Genomic DNA, 17,628 nt, shown 5'->3' with positions numbered 1-17,628 from the left:
GGAGATGGAGGTGTGGCTTGGGGTGGGAGGAAGGGATGGGTGAGAGGAAGAACAGGTTAGGGAGGCAGAGACAGGTTGGACTGGTTTTGGGATGCAGTGAGTGGAGGGGAAGAGCTGGGCTGGTTGTGTGGTGCAGTGGGGGGAGGGGATGAACTGGGCTGGTTTTGGGATGCGGTGGGGGAAGGGGAGATTTTGAAGCTGGTGAAGTCCACATTGATACCATTGGGCTGCAGGGTTCCCAAGCGGAATATGAGTTGCTGTTCCTGCAACCTTCGGGTGGCATCCTTGTGGCACTGCAGGAGGCCCATGATGGACATGTCATCTAAAGAATGGGAGGGGGAGTGGAAATGGTTCGTGACTGGGAGGTGTAGTTGTTTATTGCGAACCGAGCGGAGGTGTTCTGCAAAGTGGTCCCCAAGCCTCCGCTTGGTTTCCCCAATGTAGAGGTAGCCACACCGGATACAGTGGATGCAGTATACCACATTGGCAGATGTGCAGGTGAACCTCTGCTTAATGTGGAAAGTCATCTTGGGGCCTGGGATAGGGGTGAGGGAGGAGGTGTGGGGGCAAGTGTAGCATTTTCTGCGGTTGCAGGGGAAGGTGCCGGGTGTGGTGGGGTTGGAGGGCAGTGTGGAGCGAACAAGGGAGTCACGGAGAGAGTGGTCTCTCCGGAAAGCAGACAGGGGTGGGGATTGAAAAATGTCTTGGGTGGTGGGGTCGGATTGTAGATGGCGGAAGTGTCGGAGGATGATGCGTTGTATCTGGAGGTTGGTGGGTTGGTGTGGCGGGGGCGGGGTGTGAGGGATGTGTTGCGGGAAATGCGGGAGATGCGGTCAAGAGCGTTCTCGGCCACTGTGGGGGTAAGTTGCGGTCCTTGAAGAACTTGGATATCTGGGATGTGCGGGAGTGGAATGCCTCATCGTGGGAGCAGATGCGGCGGAGGCGGAGGAATTGGGAATAGGGCATGGAATTTTTGCAGGAGGGTGGGTGGGAGGAGATGTATTCTTGGTAGCTGTGGGAGTCGGTGGGCTTGAAATGGACATCAGTTACAAGCTGGTTGCCCGAGATGGAGACTGAGAGATCCAGGAAGGTGAGGGATGTGCTGGAGATGGCCCAGGTGAACTGAAGGTTGCGGTGGAAGGTGTTGGTGAAGTGGATGAACTGTTCGAGCTCCTCTGGGGAGCAAGAGGCGGTGCTGATACAGTCATCAATGTAACGGAGGAAGAGGTGGGGTTTGGGGCCTGTGTAGGTGCGGAAGAGGGACTGTTCCACGTAACCTACAAAGAGGCAGGCATGGCTGGGGCCCATGCGGGTGCCCATGGCCAACCCCTTAGTCTGTAGGAAGTGGGAGGAAACGAAAGAGAAAAGTTGTTGAGGGTGAGGACGAGTTCGGCTAGGCAGATGAGGGTGTCGGTGGAGGGGGACTGGTCGGGCCTGCGGGACAGGAAGAAGCGGAGGGCCTTGAGGCCATCTGCATGCGGAATGCAGGTGTATAGGGACTGGACGTCCATGGTGAAAATGAGGTGTTGGGGGCCAGGGAATTGTAAGTCCTGGAGGAGGTGGAGGGCATGGGTGGTGTCTTGTGGAACAGTGGCAGCAGTATCAGGAGAAAAAAGAGCTGTTCTAGTGGGATAAGCTTCACTTGAAACATGTTCAGACCAGTGTTCTGGAGAACTGAATAGTTAGGGCTGTAGACAGAGCTTTGAGTAAAGTAATTGAGTAGGGGAAGGGCACTGGAAGAAGGGAAATGCAGGCTTAAAAAGTAGGAGGCAGGCAGTGCTGTTGTTCTTTGGGTAATCCAGAATAGGACAGTGAGACAGATTACACAAACATAGAAAAATAACAATAAATAGGATCAAAGGGGCAATAAAATTACAAAAAAGGCAAAATTAATATATCCTTATTTAAGTGTGCACGGTAATAAGAACAAAATAAATGAATTAATACACAAAGTTGGATGAATGGGTATGATCATATAACAATTATACAGACATTGTTACAAAGAGAACAAACTGGTAACTAAACATTCAACACTATGTGCTCTTTTGAAAGGACAGGAAGGAAAGGATGGTGGGGTGGCATTGTTAGTATGGGATGAATTAAGAATGAATGCAAGAAATGATCTTGGATTGGAGAATGTGGGATCCATACGGGTGGCGGTAAGAAATAAAAAGGGAAGACGACACTGGCAGGAGAAGTCTCTAGAACCCCTTACGGTAGCTACACAATGGGACAATGAATAAATCAGGAGATAATGAACTCATGTAAAAAAGACAACATATTAATCATGGGTGACTTCAATCTTCATGTAGTTCGGTAAAATCAGATTGATGCAGGTCGCCATGAGGAAGAATTCACTGAGTGTATTTTAGCTTCCTAGAACATTATGTTGCAAATCCAACCAGGGATCAGATTATTTTGGATCTGTTGATGCGTAATGAGGAAAGTTTAATAAGTGATGCCAAAGTAAAAGACCCACTAAGAAACTGTGATCATAACAAGGTGGAATTTAGCATTCAGTTTCAGAGGGAGAAACCCTCTAAACTGTATAAAACACTAGTCAGACTCCTAATGGAATACTATGAATAGTTTCAGGACCCTTATTTAAGGAGATATATGCTAGCATTAGAGACAGTCCAGAGAAGGCACGCGAGGCTGATCTTAAATATGGAATGACTGTCTTATGAGGACAGCATGAGTAGGTTGAGCCTGTACTCACTGGAATTTAGAAGAATGACAGAATATTTTTGAAACATTCAAGATTCCTAGGGGATTTGACAGAGCAGATGCAGAAAGGTTGTTTTCTTTTGTGGGAGGGCCTAGGATCACAGCATTGTTAGTATGGGTGGATTAAGAATGAATGCAAGAAATGATCTTGGAGAGAATGTGGGATCCATATGAGTGGAGGTAAGAAATAAAAAGGGAAGACGACACTGGCAGGATAAGGGATTGTCCATTTAAAACAGAGATGAGGAGGAATTTCTTCTCCAGAAGGTAGTGAACCTGTGGAATTTTTACTACAAACAGCACAGAGGCTGGGGTATTAACCATGTCGAAGGCTGAGATAGACATTTCATGAGTAAAGGAATCGAGGATTATGGAGCAAAGGAATAAAAATGTAGTTGAGGATTATCAATTCAGCTATGATCACACTGGCACAAAAGACTATTGGGCTGAATGGCCTACTTCTGCTGATATGTCTTATGGTCTTAACTGGGTTGTTTGATGCAGCATTGATAATGGAGAAAAGGGTCCAATAAATGAACAGCCCAGTCAATTCCAGAGAAACAGAGTTGATCCCAGTTGAGTATTTCTTGGCAGAATGACCTAATGTTTATCAGGATTTGGCTGTATTTGTACAAAGCAGACCTCCTGCTGAGTGCTTTTAACGCAGCAGTTAATTTATCAGCAAAAACAAGAGATTAAAACAACAGGTAAAAACGGTTTGCATCTTGACATTTGAATTGATTAGAATTTTTAATATTATTTTCATTACATTATCCCCTGACAATTGAGAAAATTTAAAATGCATCTTTCTCCCTACCCCCTCAATGCCCCTCCCCCAGCATTTCCCAGACTGGTTTCCTGTACGTCAGAGATCACAGCTGGGAGCTGGCTGGTTGCTGCCTACTCTATGAAGACACTTGTTGAAGAATAACTCAGCACGTACAGAGCTTGCACAGCAGCCTAAATCACAGCAGTGTATATATCCCAGAGCACAACATTAAAGTGAAGCTACTTCTTTTCTATTTGTCTGCTGACCTTCAGCACACTGTTTTCTGAAGCATAGACTTGCATTTTTTTTGGATGGAATCAAGTTATAAATTGAGTTTGTCGTAAAATCAGAGATTGTAGTCAGCAACAGATGAAGAAGTGGACTCGTCAAATGGGTAACCTCTTCTTACTTATAATCCATGTAATTGTCAATTCAGTTGGTATTCCAGTAGTTTGGAATAATTTAATTGATATTGAATCTAACTATTAATTTCGCAATGTTGCTTTTGCAGTATAGGATATCTGTTAAATGAAACGAGTGATTGCTTATGCTGTATAAAATGGGGCAATAGTTGGAAGGCTGTGAGTTTTATCAGACCAGTTTTTTAAGTATCTATCTACTTGGTACTTAAATAGTATTATCTCTTGAAGCCCGTTCTGCATCCCATCTTGTTAAATTAGCATTACTCAAGGAACATTGGAAGGGTGTCCTTTTGAAATTTAGTAGTATTTTTGCTCAGTTAAATCAAAGTTGATTTATTTCTTTAGGATGAGAATCATCAATAATTATATGCCCCTCCCTACTGTGGCTTAGCAGCATTCGGTGTCATAGAGATGCACTTCCCAGGCTACATTTTTGAAAACAGACCCAAAGATATTTGGAAAATAATGAGGAAAATGCAACTCTGCAAATGTCAAATCTGATCTAGATATTACAAGGAGAGAACACCAGACCCACAGCTTCACTGAGTGACAACTCACCAGTAGCCACTATTCCTGCAATACATTTTATTATTTGACATTACTGGGACTATCACACTAATATATAATGTAAACTGCAGGCTGAAAGTATACTGGGAGATAAGTCTGTCATAACAGGATCTTGGTACATAAGTACTGAGTCGAAATGAGCAGCAACTCCATTGAAACTGAGGCCAAATTCAAATCAAGCTAGTGTTCACTTAAGTATGCAGCCTTACTATCCAAGCCAATCTACTTTTTTTGCAAGACTATATGGAATTGAGCGACAAATAGCAACAGTAGAAGCTGCATAACGATCAACATAACAGGTAGTACTGGAGAAACTCACCAGGTCTGATAGCATCTGTAAAGAGAAAACCGAGTTAAGGCTTTGAGTCCAGTGACCCTTCATCATTAGCTCTGATGAAGGGTCACTCGATTCAAAATGTTAATTCTGGAGGGAAAAACTGGAACCAGCAAACCTGCTAGGGTTCTCCAGCACCGTCTGTTTTTGTTTCAGATCTCCAGCTCCACAGTTTTTTGTTTTATTTGAGCGCATAGATCAGTTATCCAGAATTTTGTGTAGTGAAATAGCTGTACTTGGATTCTTTTATGCAATCTAATTCAAATTTGCATCAAAGTCCTAAAGAAACCTTTGCAGGAGGTTTTGAGTCACCCTGAACACTATCTGACTTTATTTTTCTCTCCTGACTGGGATCAAAGTTAAGCACTTAAATGTTGACTTTCTATAGTGTCTAAATGTGATTACTTACACATTCACTAAACACTCAAATGCTACAAAAACATCAACATCAAATAGTAAACAGCAGCCCTGTAACAACAGTCCACAACCCTGTGCCATCTGCCGCACTGGCTGGAGGACTGAGGAAATCACCTTAAAACCAGCTAATGGTTAAATATTTAACTGTACGAATTGCCCATCATACAACACATCCACTAACCAAAACCGAACATTATTTGCAACATGGGATTAATATATGGCAAATATGCACTTTAATTCAAATATTAAATGAGCAAATGGATGTGTGTAATTCCAGTAACCATGAGAGTGAAGGGAGTGCTACTTGTGCTTCTATCTCAGGAACAGGAAAGGGCTAGAGACAGGTTATGAAACTGCCTATTTCAAAAACAACCAGTTACTATAACATTTAATTTACCCAGGGATTTGTGTAAGTTTGGAAGTATTCCCTGCTTTAGTATGACATGATAACCAACAGTGCAATGAAGTCTTTTCTCGTGCATTGTATTGATTATATAACACAGGGCTGTCCTGAGGTTGTGACAAGTCCAATATTTAAGTATTTCTTTCTTCCTCCCATTGATTGGTCAGAGAAACTGCTACTAAATACATACATAACAGAGATCTCAAAATTCACTCTTCACTTAAATCCAGTAAAAGCTAAAAGCTGATGAACGTTGTAATTCTGACAGCTCCATATTCTACATCTTGTTCTACTCTATTCTGTATTGGTACAGAAATTTAACCAGAAATATTTGCAGGCACTGGGCAAAAAGTGTGCTCTGTATTTTAACTACTACTTGTAATATGCAATGCATAGAAGAAAGTACAATTCTGGGGTTTTTTTCTTGCCTCTGTAGAACATTACTGGAGACATTGTTCCTCCACTGTTGATACAATGTCTCCAGAAGGGTTATGTCTCTGAGTATGAGTGTTAACCTATGCCAACTGTATCCTTGATGCTTTGAGATTCTTCCAAACTCAGTTCACTTGAAACTGTTAGAGGTAGTAAAGACATTTGAAAAAAAACCCATCAGATATTGCCTTTTTCATTCCTACAGGTCCTGGAGTATGATTTGAACTCAATATCCTTATTCATGGCATTTAGACTGATTCCACTCAGCCAAGCTGACAAAGAAGGATTTGAAAGCGTGTCACATAAACGAAAAGAGGATATCTCCAACTCAGTGCCCCACTCTGACTTGTTGGTCGGGGTAATGAGGAATGTTTAACTACTATGTCATGCTATAATTAGTTTCAGATTTTGAAGTTACAAAGATTAATGGCGTATTACTTTATCAATTTAGGACAAGTTGTATTTTGACATCTACTATGTGGAAACAGACTTTAAAGTTCTTCTAAACATTTTAATGCTTCATTGTTTAACATACAATCTAGTATTATTGGGAACTGTTTTCTCACAGTTTAATGTCCTTCTGAAAAGAGGTCTGCCTGTAGTTTGTTATCTAAAGACGATTGGGTAGCTCATGTGAAAGAACAGTTAGTGCTTGGGAAGGCATTCAAAGAATGTTTGAGCTGTGATCCCGCCTTTTCTGCATGACAGAAAGCATACGAAGACTAAATATAGGTTCATGGATGATATATGAATGGTTTTCATTTACTCAATATTCAGTGAGTGGCGAATATAACAGCTTCCATCAGAACATAATGTGTGGAAAGAGCATGACACATAAATGGGAAAAGAGCCCTCATCCCATAGTTAACTTGTCCTGAGACATTCTATTCCTGGCTATGCATAGCTTCAGAATGAAAGAGTTAAACCAGAGAGATTGCGGAAAAATTCAAAGTCTTTGTGCTCAGGATTCTTCTTCCTGTGTTCTGACTTAAAAACAATGACAACCATATGTATCTAACCTGCAGGAAACAGCAACTCGCTTTTAATAGAGAGCAGATGTGTGGGTAATAGAATTTAAATAGAAAAGTACTGAAACTATTTGTGGTAACTGTAATGTTGAGTTGCAACGTACTCTGGATGTATGAACCATGAAACAGGATGAAGCGAATCAGGCGGATGCAAAGCATCAATGGTTTACTGTAAATCCAAAATGTAATTGAGATGCTGTAAAATCAGGTATGGACACTACATCTTTATAGTCTCAAAACATAACTGGGTAACAGAGGTTTGACTTCATAGTGTATTTTTAGACTTTCTACCTTATGTTATCAAACTAGCTATTGCAAATTAAAAATTCTAAAATTAAAAAGAATCATTGAAACCACATTAGGAGCTATCAATTACAGATTAATTTGACTGATGTACCTTTTCCATGTCTTGAGACGGCCCATCTCCTGTGTCTAATAATCCCCTCATGCAGGCTGGATTTGTCTTCCTAGCCCAGGTTTTATTGTCTCCTCAATGAACCAAGTAAATAAATTTGGGGTTTTTCTGGTATATGACTTTCAGTATTTTGTGTTGTTGATCTTGCAAATTGATACATTCGGACTGAATTGACTGGAGTAGGTATTCTACAGCAGATGTCAGATTGAAACTGGGATCAGGTGTAATCAGAAAATGCATATGCAACTAGCACTGAAGAAATAAACCACTGCTGGATGTTGTTGTAGCCATCCTGCACTTTAATATGCCTTTGGACTTGGAACATTTTAGATATTGGTTATTTAGCCTATCCAGATAACAAAATCACAGAGGAAGACCATTTGGCCCAAAACGTCTGCAATGGCTCTTCAAAGTAACAATTTATCTTCATGTTCTTCCTCTCCAGATAATCCATTCCTCTCTTGAAATCCTCAATTGCATCCCCCATACTCTGAGGCAGTGCATTCCAGGCCACAACACTTGCTAGGTGAAAAACATTTTTATTCACGTGTCCACTAGTACTTCTGTCAATTGTCATAAATTGGTGATCGCTCGTTCTCGATCCTTTCACCATCCACTATGTCCAGGCCCCTCATGATTTGGTAAATCTTGATCAAATCCCTTCTCAATCTTCTTTCCCAAGGTAAACAGCCCTAATGCCTCCAATCTGTTCATGTAACTGAAGTTCCTCATCGCTGGAACGATTCTCATGAACTTTTCTGCAGTCTCTACAGCAGATTTACACTCTTTCTAAAGTGTGGCACCCAGAACTGGGCATAATACTCCAGTCAAGGCCAATCAGTTTTCTATACAAGGTTAAAATAATGTCCTTGTTTTTGTATTCTTTGGCCCAATAATATAGCCTAGGATGCTTAATGATTTATTAACTGTTTTATCAACCTGTCCAGTCATCTTCAATGATTTATGCTTGTATACATCCAGGTCCCTCTAGACTTGTACCCCTGCTAAGAATTGGAACCTTTATTTTACATCATCTCTCCATGTTTACCTACCAAAATGGATCACTTCACACTTATCTGCATTAAATGGCATCTGCTACTCGCTTGTCCATTCCACCAACCTTGCTGCGACCTTTTGGAGTTCTACACTCTCCTCCACAATATTTCCAAGTTTCAATTTACCAGCAGATATACATCAATAACAGCAAGGGTCCTAACACAGACCTCTAACAAACTCCACTATTAATTTTTCTCCAGTCCAAAAAACATCTATTAGCTGGTACTCTGTTTCCTGTTACTTGGCCAATTTTGAATGCATGTTGCTAAAGGATCTTTTATTCTATGATTTATAACTTTGCTCACAAGTCTGTCATGTGACACTTCATCAAATGCCTTTTGGAAGTCCAGGTTCATGATATCAATAACATTACCCTAGCCAACATTCTTACCTAATCAAAAAACTCTAGCAGGTTGGTTAAACACTGTTTAACTTTATAAAATCCATGCTAGTTTTCTTTAATTAAAATGAATTATATAAATAGTTTATAAAGATACTGTTAGTGAAGTGAGCATCAGTCCTGTAGAAAATGAGTCTTGAGAATTGATAATGGGAACTAAAGAGATGCCAGATAAATTGAACAGCATTTTGCAAGCAGTCTTCACTACAGAGTATACAAGTAACACCCCAGAAGCAGCTATAAAGAAGAAAATGAAAGGGTGGGGGAGAAGAAAATTATAATCAGTGTAGAAATGGTACTGACTAAATTTTTGGAATGGTGGGTTGACAATTGCCTCAATCCTGGTGGATTTCATTTTAGAGTCTTAAAAGAAGTGGCAATTGAGATAGTTGATACGTTGGTTTTAATTTTCCGACACTTCTTGGATTTGGGAAAAAAATCCAATTAAATTGGAAGACAGCAAATGTAGAGTGTTAATGTCTCTGTTCAAAAAAGTGGAAACAACAATCTAACATCTGTCACACTGAAATGTTAGAAACTGTTATTAAAGAAATTATAGCAGTAATTTAAGTTTAGGATGATTAGACAAGACCAACATGGTTTTGCGAAAGGGAAATCATATTTAACCAATTCTTGGAAATATTTGAGGAAATAAGGGGATAAAGAAGAACCAGTGGATATACTGTACTTATATTTCCTGAAGACACTTGAAAAAGGGCCACTTCAAATTTTATTGTGGAAAATAAAGGGTGTAGGATATTGGCATGGATTGAAGATTGATTGGCAAACAAAAAACAGAGAGTGGGCGTAAATTGGTCTTTTTGATGTTGGCAAGATACAACAAGTGGTATGCCATTAGGGTCAATGCTACAGTTTCAACTGTTAACAGTTTATATAAATGACATAGATGAAGGGACTGAAGGTATAATTGCCGAATTGGCTAATGGCACAAAGATTGTAGGAAAGTAAAATGTGAAGAGGATGCAAGGCTTCTACAAAATATATAAATAGATTAAGCGAGTAGGCAAAGGTCTGGCAGATGGAGTATAATGTAGGAAAATGTGACATTATTAATTTTGGCAGGGAAAATAAAAAAGCATATTATCAATGCAGCAAGAATCTGCAAAGCTCAGAGATGCAAAAGGTTCTGGGCGTCCAACTGCATGACTTAAAAAATGTTAGTGTTGAAGAACAGTGAGAAATTAAGCAAACTAATAGGATGCTATAATTTATTGTGAGGGGAACTGAATACAAAGTTATAGAGGTTATACTTCAGTTATGATGTGGTGATCCTGGTGTTGAACTGGGTTGGGCAAGGTCAGAAGTTACACAACACCAGTTTATAGTCCAACAAGTTTATTTGAAATCACAAGCTTTTGGAATGCTGCCCCTTCGTTCGCTGAAGACAGTTCACTTACAATTTCAAATAAATCTTGTTGGACTATAATCTAGTGTTGATGACTTCTGACCATGCTTCATTATACAGGCAATGGTGAGACCGCAACTTTACTGTGTACAATAATGGTCAACTTATTTAAGAATGGAAGTAAATGCACTGGAAACACTTCAGAGGAGGATCAATACCTGGAATGGACAGGTTGTTTTATGGGAAAAAATTGGACAGGATTGGCTTGTATCTGAAGCTTAGATAAATATGAGGCAAACTCATACAGAAGATGCAGAGGGATTTAGTTCCTTTATGGAATTGTTCATTTAAAAGAGAGATGGGGCAAATTTTCTTTTTCTCACAGAGAGACATGAGTCTTTGTCTCTTCTGGGGAATGCGGTGGAAGCAGATTAAATATTTTTAAAGGCAAAGTTGAATAGATTCTTGGAAATCTATGGGTAAAAGATTATTGGGTTGGTGGAAACATGTAATTGACATTACAATCAGATCAGTCACAATCTTATTAAATAGAGGAGCTGATACAGTGAGCCAAATGGCCTACTTATTTTCCTTGTTCATACGTTCATGTTTACCCAAGTGGCTAATAATTTTGTCCCAAATTATTAGTTACTGAAGCCTGTTCAACACTGAGATCAAATTGATTGACCTGTAGTTGTTGGGCTTATCTTTACAGTCCTTTTTGAATAAGGGTATCACATTTGCAATCTCTAGTCCTCTGACACCACTTGAGTCTAAGAAGACTGGAAAATAATGGTCTAAGCCTCCACAATTTTTGCTCTTAATTCCCTCAGTACTCTTGGACACATCTCATCAGGTCCTGATGCATGATCAATTTTAAGTATAGACAGTCTATCCAATAATACCTCCTTATCAATTCAGACACCTTGTAGCTGAATTACCTTCTCTCGCCATGACCCGTGTAGCATTTACGTTCCTGGTAAAGACAGATGCAAAACAATTTATTCGTGTCTTGCCTTCATTTGTGAATTTCCTTTTTGGTCTCTAATTGACTCCACCTCCTTTTATCACCACTAGATTGCTTATTGATTTCTCATTATTTGGTTGCCAGTCTCTTTTCATACACTCCATTTGTTATTCTTATTTGCCTTCTAATTTTTCCTCCAAACCTTCTATACTCAAACTGGTTTCTCGTTTCTTCAGCCTGGCATCTGTCATAACACACATTTTCTTTTGCACCATATGAAAATAAGGAGTAGAGACAGAAAGCAAGCAAGAATAAAAAAAAGATATTAAGTGAGAAAATTTGGGAGAGAAGATGTGAATGAGAGAGAGAGACAGAAAGGAAAAAGAGGGGTAGAAAGTGGAGGAGAACAAGAAAGAGAAAAAAGAGCCAGAAAGAGGAAAAGAATTCAAGGGGGGGGGGGGGTGGCAGGAAAAAAGAGCAAGAAAGTGAGAGAGAAAAAAAGACTGAATGTGAGGAGATAGACAAAAGTATTTACACGCTGTAGAACACGTCATTAACATGCTATTATTGTGTTCTTTGGCTGAGACATACATTTATGAACCATAAAATGAGGCCTCAGAAAAAGGCTGACTACTGAACTTGTGCTTTGAAATGTACAGTTATTCTCTCAGTATTGTTTTTTTTAAAACCCAGAAACTAAATACTATTTGAAGAGTTAGAATATTTTAGAAGCACAGTATCATAAAATTCAGTGTATAAGTGCAGAAACCAATGGGCCACTTTGCTGCCATTGCTCATTTTTCATTTCCTTTACAGTGACCTTGTTCGTATAAGAGAACACAGAAGGAGAATCGGTGCTGTTTTCAAATTATTTGAGCCAGGATTTGGAAAAGCTGCTTTGATTGTCGTCCGGGTCCCTTCCTCAGAGGAAACACATCCTGTTAATGTTTGAATGTGAAGTCGGACTACTGAATATTTGTTGCAGCCAGCAACGCCCAAAGACTCACCAACACAGTTAGAAAAACAACAGTTTCCTCCTAACTTTCAGAGTCGTTTTCTTTTTGGTATCTTATCAGTATGTCAGGATTGTGTCACTCCCAAAGCATGGAGTCTATTTCAACAAGATGCTCAATTTTGGCTTAACTGTTTAATGTACTGCATGGTGCTTTGCTGTGATTGTTAATATTTCGATTTAAGCCAAAGACAATCTCAACAAACATTACACAAAACTGCCTTGGATAGCAAGTTGATCTGCTTTTCAACAAACTGACAAGGTGGTGTACAGGCCTGGGAGATCACTCATTTGCCTCCACCAACTTTACTCAAAGATCTTCACTTTGAGCATCAACAAAACTTCAACAAAAGGGATGGACCTGCATGCACGGCAGCTTATCACCGCTGCGTCTCCAGTCAAGAAGGCGCAAGAGGGTGGATAAACCACGTTCACTTGCACCCAACTTAAACACCTGAAGTATTTTCAAAATCTGAGACATCCCTATTGAGGATACTGGTGGACACGAGAATGAATGCCCAGCTTCTCTAGCAACTCTTAGACAGCTCTAGATGCTCCTGAATGTCTAATTCATGTGTGATTTGTGTAGAAATAAAAAAGCTTCCTTGTGTTCACTTGGCAACTAGAGCTGTCTTGGAGTTGAGGAAAAGCAGCTGGGTATGACTGTCCAAAAGCTGGTGGCTACTGCGGTAGCAGTGGCTCTTCTGTCTCTGATTCTCAACAATGCAGCAGCCTTCACTCCAAACTGGGTGTATCAGGCCCTGGAGGATGGAAGAAAGCGCAGTGTGGGATTGTGGAAGATGTGTTATGGGATCGATAAAGGCAAAGGACCAACAAGGCATGAACAGACTTTGGAGCGTGACTGTGAGAATTTAAACTGGGGATCAGAGCATGCTGGGTTTCAAGAATCTCGGAACACAGTGAAACGTAAGTCCATACATCTCTTATCTACATCTGGGGCAGAAAAGCAAGCACATAAGTTCAGTGGGTAATAGCCAAGACAAGTTGACTGTTGGCCTTTACTTCAATAGGAATGGACCATAATGTACTTTAGAAAAATGACAGGAGACCTTACTGAAACGTATGAGGTTCTTAGGGGTTTGACAGGGTAGACGTGGTGAGGTTGTCTTCCCTGTGGGAAAGTCTAAGACCAGAGGATATAATCTCAAAGAACGGGGGTGCCCATTATAGGCAGAGATGAGGACACATTTCTTCTCTCAGAGAGTAGTGAATCGAGGAATTATTTCCAGTAGAAAGTAGTCGAGGCTGGATTGTGAAGTATGGTTCAAAGCTGAGATAGACAATTTTTTTTAATCAGTAAAGGAATCAAGGGTAAGTGGAGTTTGGGACTATCAGATCAGCCATGATCATGGTGAATAGCAGAGCAGGCCACATAGGCTGGATGGCCTACTTATATTCTTACGTCTTTATAGTCTTACTGTGGACTATGGGCAGGGACACGAATGGACTACTGTTCCTTTACTGCTAGGAAAATGAATGGTTACAAGAGTTCCTTTAACATTTTAGGGTAGGCAAGGTCATTGAAACATCTGCCTTTCAACTCTGCATTGTACGTTCCTCATACTGTTAATATTTAAGGGGATTATTAACTAAACTTTATACTATCAGCGAGAGCATGAGTTAATGAAATCTCTGTACTTTCAATCAGTGAGGGGTGAATTGATGAAACCTGTATACTGCTACAATTAATGAGACAGTGAGTTAATGCAGGGCCTCCCAAAGGTGGGGTGGGGAGGAGATGGACACCAAGTGAGGTCATGAGCTCTGAGGCAGCAATGGAAACCATGGAGCTCTGGCAAAACATCTAACAGCTATACACCTGAGCTCCAGCTCTAATAGTTCTCACTGATGGATTGTAACAATTTTCAAGCCTTAAAATGGAGTCACAGAACAAAAATAGCTGGGGAAGCAATGAGTTAATGAATTCCTGTACAGTCTTTGAGGGGGTGATTTGATGAAACTGTTGTATGGTCAGTAGGGGGTAAGTTAATGCACCTCAATTCCTAGAGACACTTAATTATCATTATTGCTTGAGGCTGTGAGTAATTAAGGCATTTGTAGGCTTTAGCTATCTCACCAAATAGTAATAGTGTGTGAATATTTCATATAACTACCAACCAAATAGAATAAACACAAAGTCTTTGAATATTGGTCCACAATATAGCAAGTTAAGGGATAACATAAGCCATATTCCATACTTTGAAAGCTGTTTGATAAATAAATTAAAGGGAACTCTATTTTTAGACAAATTGAAAGGCCAAAATGAAGAAATGGACTTGGCTATATCAGTGTAGAATTTTGAAGCACTGTACCTTACCATCTCCACTCCAGTGAGAAAATTGAGGAATTGCAGTGATTACCTGAGACAAAGGAAGCTCAGATTCAATATCATTCATCAACACCAAACTAAGTATTTAACATTGGAACACGGTAATTATCAACTCTACAATTCAATACTATTGAAAATAAAAGACAATTAAATTACGAGAAACTTTGTTTTCAAAATGGGCAAAATGCAACTTAAAACATGATACTGCCAAATCTCTATATTTCAAGGGTGAACAAGGGAAAAGAATTATTTGTTAAAACCCTGACGTATTCATTCTCAAATAGAAATTTTGCTGGGAAGCTAGGGTGTGAAATTATTCATGTTACTGAGAAACTCCATTACAGCATTTATTCACTGGAAACTCACTACATCATCCAATAATTAATTTTTTCACAGTTGTGGGTAAAACATTGTGTAAAGCTACTATGACAATACTGCACAGTAACAAGGTATAATATTTTTTGGAAGAACAGAGATTATTGCTGAAAAATGAATTGTAAAGGTATTGACTCCCTGCCTTTTTCCAACTACCCAACCCAAAATCTCTATTTCACGTTGAATTGTATGGATCAGCTACAGTCGAATGGTAGACTGGGCATGCCCAGTCTGTCTGAAACTAGACACATGCAGGACAGATCTTAATAAGGTTTTTAAGAATTTAATGCATTCCAAATAGGAAAAGTTAAGATTCATTATAAGTTCTGAATCTATTGGATCACCAGTGTCCAGTGTTATAATGGGCTTAGACAAGCCAGACTTGCAGATAGAATTAGTTATTAAATTGGTTGAAGGCTGACAAAATCTATTTTCTTCATAAAATTAAAACATTATAAATAGATTAGCATCGGATCATACATCCTCTCATGTCTGCTTCATTATTGAACATAATCATTGCTGATTTTACCCCTTAAGCTAGGAGACAGTACAATAGGAATGTCTTTTAGAACTGTATTATTCCACATTGAACCTGTATTCTATTATTGAATTTGTATGAATTGATGCAACTATAATTGTTTTAATTGCTGAATCCCCCACTATCAACAACTTGGGGATTACCATTGACCAGAAACTGAACTGGGCAAGCTATATAAATATTTTGGCTACAAATGCAGTTCACATGCTAGGAACCCTGTAACAAGTAACTCATCTTCTGACACCCCAGAGCACATCCTCCATCTACAAGGCACCAGTCAGCAGTGTGATGGATCATTGGCAGTATACCCACAAACATTTACTCCCTTCATCACTGACACTAAGTAGCAGCAGTGCGTATGATCTATGAGATTCATTACAGAGATTTACCAAGGTTCCAACACGTTCCAAACCCATGACCATGACCAAGGACAAGGGCAGCAGATGCATGAGAACACCTCTACCTTCCCTCCAAGCCATTCACCATCTAAACTTGGAAATATAATTGCTGTTCCTTCAGTGTCGCTGGGTCAGATCCTGACTCACTCCCGAACAGCATTGTGGGTCTGCAGCAATTCAAAAAGGCAGCTCACCACCACCACCTTAAGAGCAACTAGGGATGGACAATAAATGCTGGTGCAGCCAGTGACACTCTCATCCTGTGAATGAAAAAACATTTGGCATTCTGTCCAAATATTTTTATTGTGTAGGGAAAGAGATTTTTGATCTCTATTCCCATTTTAGGTGGATTAGTTTTAAAACTGTGTCACTAAACAAACTTGCAAACTCATTTAAACAGCAGCTTGTGCCTCCATCTCACTACTTTAAAAGCCTAGGTCATGGCTTTTACCAACACCCAAATCTTCTTTACTCCAAAGTAACCAGGTTCACTTTCCCATACTTGAAACTGTCGTCCATTCTCCACAATAAACACATTGGTTTTAGCACTGACTAATGCAGGCAATCATTACTGCTAAGGCTGTATTGATAGCCCATACCTCCGTGTCCTGTATAGTGACAGAGAATGTGGAGATGAGGACTGAGGATGGTCACTAATTATTTGCAGTTATCACATGTTCAGTCACTGACAACTTGATAATTTTGCTCTTAACTGTTTACTTCAACTGAGTATTATCTACCAAGGCGACATATGACAGAGTGGACTGTACTTTAATCTTCTCTAATTAATTACACTGTCTCCACCTCCTGCAGTTCAGTTTGACATGATGAGAGCCTGTAACCTGATTGCCACTGTGGCTCTGACTGTTGGCCAGCTCATCTTCCTCCTTGGACTTATGGAACTGCCACTCATTACTCAGGATTCTCAGTGGTGGGAAGAGGCCATAGCTGCTCTGTTCCAGCTGTCCAGTAAGTAATACATTTACTTTCCATTTAGAAATTGTACAAGCAGCACCAAAACTAGTCAGACTGATAGTGTTTCATCAGTTCCATCAGTTGCCAAATTATGCAACTATCAATAATCATAGAATTGTAATTTCATACAGTACAGGAGGTACAGCATGCAAGTGTTGACTCTTTGAAAGAGCTGTCTAATTAATCTCACTCCCTGCTTTATCCCCATTGCCTTGCAACTGAAACAAAGACAATTGGCTAAGATGAAAATTCAGAGCTATGGAGTTATCAGTCCCCCAGTCTAGCATATGGCACAAAATGTACAAGCATCGAGTGTTGCTGCACTGCTACAAATTCATGTCTACTCAGTTCCTTGCATGCTCTACAAGCAATGAAAGGTATTTTCAGCAAAATATATCGTGCATATTTGAACACTTAAACTTACACAAATACACTCCACAGATTGGGCACAGTCTAGTGGAGCACACAAATACAAACCTGGGGGATCATGGAGGCAGGTTTAATCCCTTCCCAGTATTGCTGGAATGGGTAGATAATTATCTCAGCTCACCTTCAAAAATACTGAAGAAATGCATGTGACAGGACAATATTCAGTTTAGGCCAAAATTAGTACACCTCTGGATTACACTGACATGTAGGTAAAGCGTGAATTGTAGAAACATATTTCCACTTGCAAA

The 17,628-nt window shown here is 39.9% G+C and overlaps 2 protein-coding genes across 4 annotated transcripts in view; one reads left to right on the top strand and one right to left on the bottom strand.

The window, feature by feature from the left end:
* The window catches only part of ift140 (intraflagellar transport 140 homolog (Chlamydomonas)), a 136,434-nt gene that overhangs the window by 45,411 nt on the left and 73,395 nt on the right, over window positions 1-17,628 (bottom strand). The window lies entirely within an intron of this gene.
* Window positions 3,645-17,628, top strand: part of tmem204 (transmembrane protein 204) — a 36,457-nt gene continuing 22,473 nt past the window's right edge. The window contains exons 1-3 of one of the 2 annotated variants that reach the window (XM_048551799.2): window positions 3,645-3,890; window positions 12,120-13,242; window positions 16,790-16,945. In XM_048551799.2, the coding sequence (XP_048407756.1) occupies window positions 12,975-13,242; window positions 16,790-16,945 (424 nt within the window). In that variant the 5' untranslated portion in view covers window positions 3,645-3,890; window positions 12,120-12,974. Of the gene's footprint in view, window positions 3,891-7,213; window positions 7,308-12,119; window positions 13,243-16,789; window positions 16,946-17,628 lie in introns of those variants that run through there. The other variant, XM_048551801.2, reaches the window with a different exon arrangement.

Source organism: Stegostoma tigrinum, chromosome 23, assembly GCF_030684315.1.
Source record: "Stegostoma tigrinum isolate sSteTig4 chromosome 23, sSteTig4.hap1, whole genome shotgun sequence".
Classification (NCBI taxonomy): Eukaryota; Metazoa; Chordata; class Chondrichthyes; order Orectolobiformes; family Stegostomatidae; genus Stegostoma; species Stegostoma tigrinum.
The sequence above is the reverse complement of the archived record's forward strand: the minus strand, read 5'-3'. Positions and strand labels throughout refer to the sequence as shown.